The following is a 3,410-nucleotide window of genomic DNA, read 5'->3' as shown; positions in this document are numbered from 1 at the left end:
AGGCCACCGACATCTGACAGGATGGAGGGAGGGAGGAGTCGTTCAACAGCCACTGCCGGAATATTGTTGTGTATTTTTGTACGATGACAATAAAACACAATCTATCTATCCATATAAAAACACACACGCGCGCACACACACACACACACACACACACACATACTGGTTCGTAAGTAGAGAGGAACACGAGCGGTGAATAAACCTGCGTGTGTGTGTGTGTGTGTGTGTGTGTGTGTGTGTGTGTGTGAGTGTGAGAGAAAGACAGCGCGTGTGCATGTCTATGTGTGTGTGTGTGTGTGTGTGTGTGTGTGTGTGTGGGCGCGCGCGCGCGCGCGTGTGTGGGAAAAGAAAAGGTAGATCAAAGGTGAAAGGTCAAGCCGAGGCTGCACAACCCGAGGAAGTTATTTCGTCCTCGCTCCGCTCCTTGGCAAAAAATAAAATAAAATAAAATAAAATAAGATAAGATAAAATAATATGAAATAAATAAAAACAAAAAAAAACCCACACATCCGCGTCGGAATCGAGGAAGAAGAGCGAGGAAGGTGCGACGCTCCCGTCTGGAGACTCGGCGTGGTTGACGCTTCCTGCTTTTTCTCAAATCCTTTCGCTCTCCAACAACCGCTGATTCATTTCCTCTCACATTTTTTCTTTTATTTAGAAGAAGACGGAAGAAGTGCAGCAACTTGTCGGGCCGGTCTGTAAAGTTCCGGAATCGACTCGATTCCTGCAAAGGTGTTTTTACTGTTTTATATTTCAGCCTGAAATTTGCATTAACAGTGCTGCTGCGTTACTTGTGGGATAAATCCCGATGGCAAGCAGTGACAGGAGTGAGGCCTCACACACACACACACACACACACAGTAATGCGATCACTTCCTGCACCACTTATCAACCCCCCCCCACCTTCGAAAGGCTGCATGTGCATTTAAAATTCAGACGGAGAGTGATCAGCGCAAGACAAGAGTGAAATCGTGACTGTAATCAATCTGCGGTGGTGGTGTGTTTTGTTTTTTTTAACGCTGGTGAGCAAAAAAACAAAACAAAAAACAAATCTCAAATCAGACACAAAAGGAAAATCTGAATCAGAACATAGAACAAATCATACTCGTTGTATTAATTACCGGCGAGTGTGATTGTCTGCTGCTCTGCACTTGAAACGATGGTGGAAAATAAATGTGAAACACGCTAGTCCACACTTTGCATATTTATCCCGTTTTAAAGGAGATAAATGGAGGATTTTTTTTTTTTTTTTTTTTTTTTTTGGTTTGTTTGTGTGTTTTTTGTTTTTATGCTGGAGCTGAAGATGATGTGAACATACCCTCGATCAACTAAAAAGTCCTGGTCCTATTGGTAAACGCACACACACACACACACACACACACACACCACACACCACACACACACGCAGTGTGACACGCCAACAACTTTGCCTTTCACGTCTTCACCTGCTCAAACGGAGACTCGTCTGTTTTGCGTTGTTGCGCGATGAGTCGGTGGGAAAGTTAAAGTGAGGATGTGAAGAATAAAGCAGGTCAACCTACCATAGACGCTGCTGCTGCTGCTGCTGATCATCTCGTGCTGGAGGAGAGGACAAGACAGAGAGGACACGCTCAGATCAAAATCTCCACCGTGCAAAAGAAAAATGAAAACAAGAACAACAATAATAATAATAATAATAATAATAATAATAATAATAAACTACAGGTCATGGCACACACTTTTCCCTCCTGGTTTGAAGCCGTGGGCCCTTCAAGTGTGGCTCGGCGGCTCAGGCTTCTAACCTACATGCATGTCATTAGAAAGTGAAGCGCTGGGATGACAGACGCGGTATGGAGGGGGGGGCGGGGAGGGGGGGGGGGGGGGGGGGGCTGAGCAGGACAAAGTCAACTGGTGCAGCTCGGAGCCAACCACCCCATGACTCCATAATAATAATAACAATAATAATAATAATAATAATAATAATAATAATAATAACGATGATAATAATAATAATAATAATAATAATAATAATAGTAATAATATGATACATAAACATGTCCTGGCTTTGTTGAGAGAGAGAATAAGAACAAGACGAAGCAGTTAGAGAAAACAAACACCGGGCTGCGACGAACCGGATCCGCAACTTGTTGTCGCCGTATCGCCGCCGCCGGTGCTGCTGCTGCTGCTGCTGCTGCCGCTCCTCGTGCGTCCTTGCGCGTGCAACTCGCGCGTGTCCCCTCATTTGGACGGACAAAAAAAAAAAGAAAAGAAAAGCTGCGCGAGCGGCCGAAGCAACAGCCCCCCCCCCCCCCCCGCCCCCCAACCCCTCAGCGCGCGGCTCTCGTCTCGCTCGTCTCGGTGTGAATTTTTCCCACCGTTGCGGCGGCGGCGGCGGCGCAGGTGCGTCAAAGAAGGAAGGCTGGTGTGGGGGGGGGGGGGCAGCGAGGCTCGCACGCGGAACGAGCTCGCGGCAAGTACTCGCGCCTCTGCCTCCAAACCCCTGCGATGCGATGCGATCCGGCGGAACTTGGCGAGCGGTTTTTTTTTTGGGGGGGGGGGGGGGGGATGACAAGACGCTCTAACTGCGGACGATCTCGCCGCTACACCGTCCAGACTTCTCGCTTCCTCCCTTCCTTTCCTTCCTCCCTTACCTGCTTTTCTTTCCTCCTTTGCTTCCGCGACAGGTCGACCTCTCACGTGGGGGGCGTGGGGCGCGGGCGGCGGGGTCAGGGTCGCAGCGGTGTCCCTGGAGGAGAGGAGCTGCTCTGCCGCTGGATGGAGGGAGGAGGTGCAGGGTGGTGCTGCTGCTGCTGCTGGCGGTTCTGCTGGAGGTCCTGGGCCGAGGTGAAGCCGGGCTGCGGGCGAACCGGAACCATCCCCCAAGTTAGCGCGGGCAGCACTGACCGACGGCCACTGCCATGTTGGAATCTGCTACCAGCGTCTCCTCCTCCTTCCTCTTCCTCTTCTTCCTCTTCTCCTTCTCCTCCTTCTTCCCCCCCACCCACTCCCGAACAGCTGCTTTCTCACACTGACCAGTGCGCGCCCCACCGCGCATGCGCCGCCCCCGGAGGGTTGAGCGAGGGGTGGAGAGAGAGAGAGAGAGAGAGAGGGAGGGAGGTTGGTTGGTTGGTAGAGGAGGGGGGTTTAAGGGGGGGGGGGGCGGTCCTCAATTCCAATTATTGCATTGTGGCGCCCAGCCAGTGTGTATGGCGAGCTGGGCCGCTCTGCACTGGAACTGTTTCTTTTTTGTTGTTGTTGTGTTTGCTTTGTTCCAAATTAGCAAATTAAAGGTGAGACAGTCAAATTTGCCCCCCCCCCCTTCCCCCCCCCCCTCTCTCTCGCTCTCTCTCTCTCTACTTGAGTGCGCTACGTTGAGCCGGTGTGGACTTCAAGCGAGGAATTTCACCCCTTCGAAAACAGAGAAACCCCAG

At 50.9% G+C, this 3,410-nt stretch overlaps 1 protein-coding gene across 1 annotated transcript in view; it reads right to left on the bottom strand.

The window, feature by feature from the left end:
- LOC142879210 (fidgetin-like) overlaps positions 1-2,934 on the bottom strand; it is a 35,765-nt gene extending 32,831 nt beyond the window's left edge. The window contains exons 1-2 of the mRNA XM_076012409.1: positions 2,631-2,934; positions 1,542-1,578 (exon numbers count right to left, since the gene is read on the bottom strand). Coding sequence (XP_075868524.1) covers positions 1,542-1,572 — 31 coding nt within the window. The 5' untranslated portion in view covers positions 1,573-1,578; positions 2,631-2,934. The remainder of the gene's footprint in view (positions 1-1,541; positions 1,579-2,630) is intronic.
- Between the last annotated feature and the right edge of the window lie 476 nt (positions 2,935-3,410).

Source organism: Nelusetta ayraudi, unplaced genomic scaffold, assembly GCF_046127955.1.
Source record: "Nelusetta ayraudi isolate G7.1 ecotype Tasmania unplaced genomic scaffold, CSIRO-AGI_Nayr_v1 ptg000006l, whole genome shotgun sequence".
Taxonomy (NCBI): Eukaryota; Metazoa; Chordata; class Actinopteri; order Tetraodontiformes; family Monacanthidae; genus Nelusetta; species Nelusetta ayraudi.
This window is presented reverse-complemented; position numbering and strand designations above follow the sequence as displayed.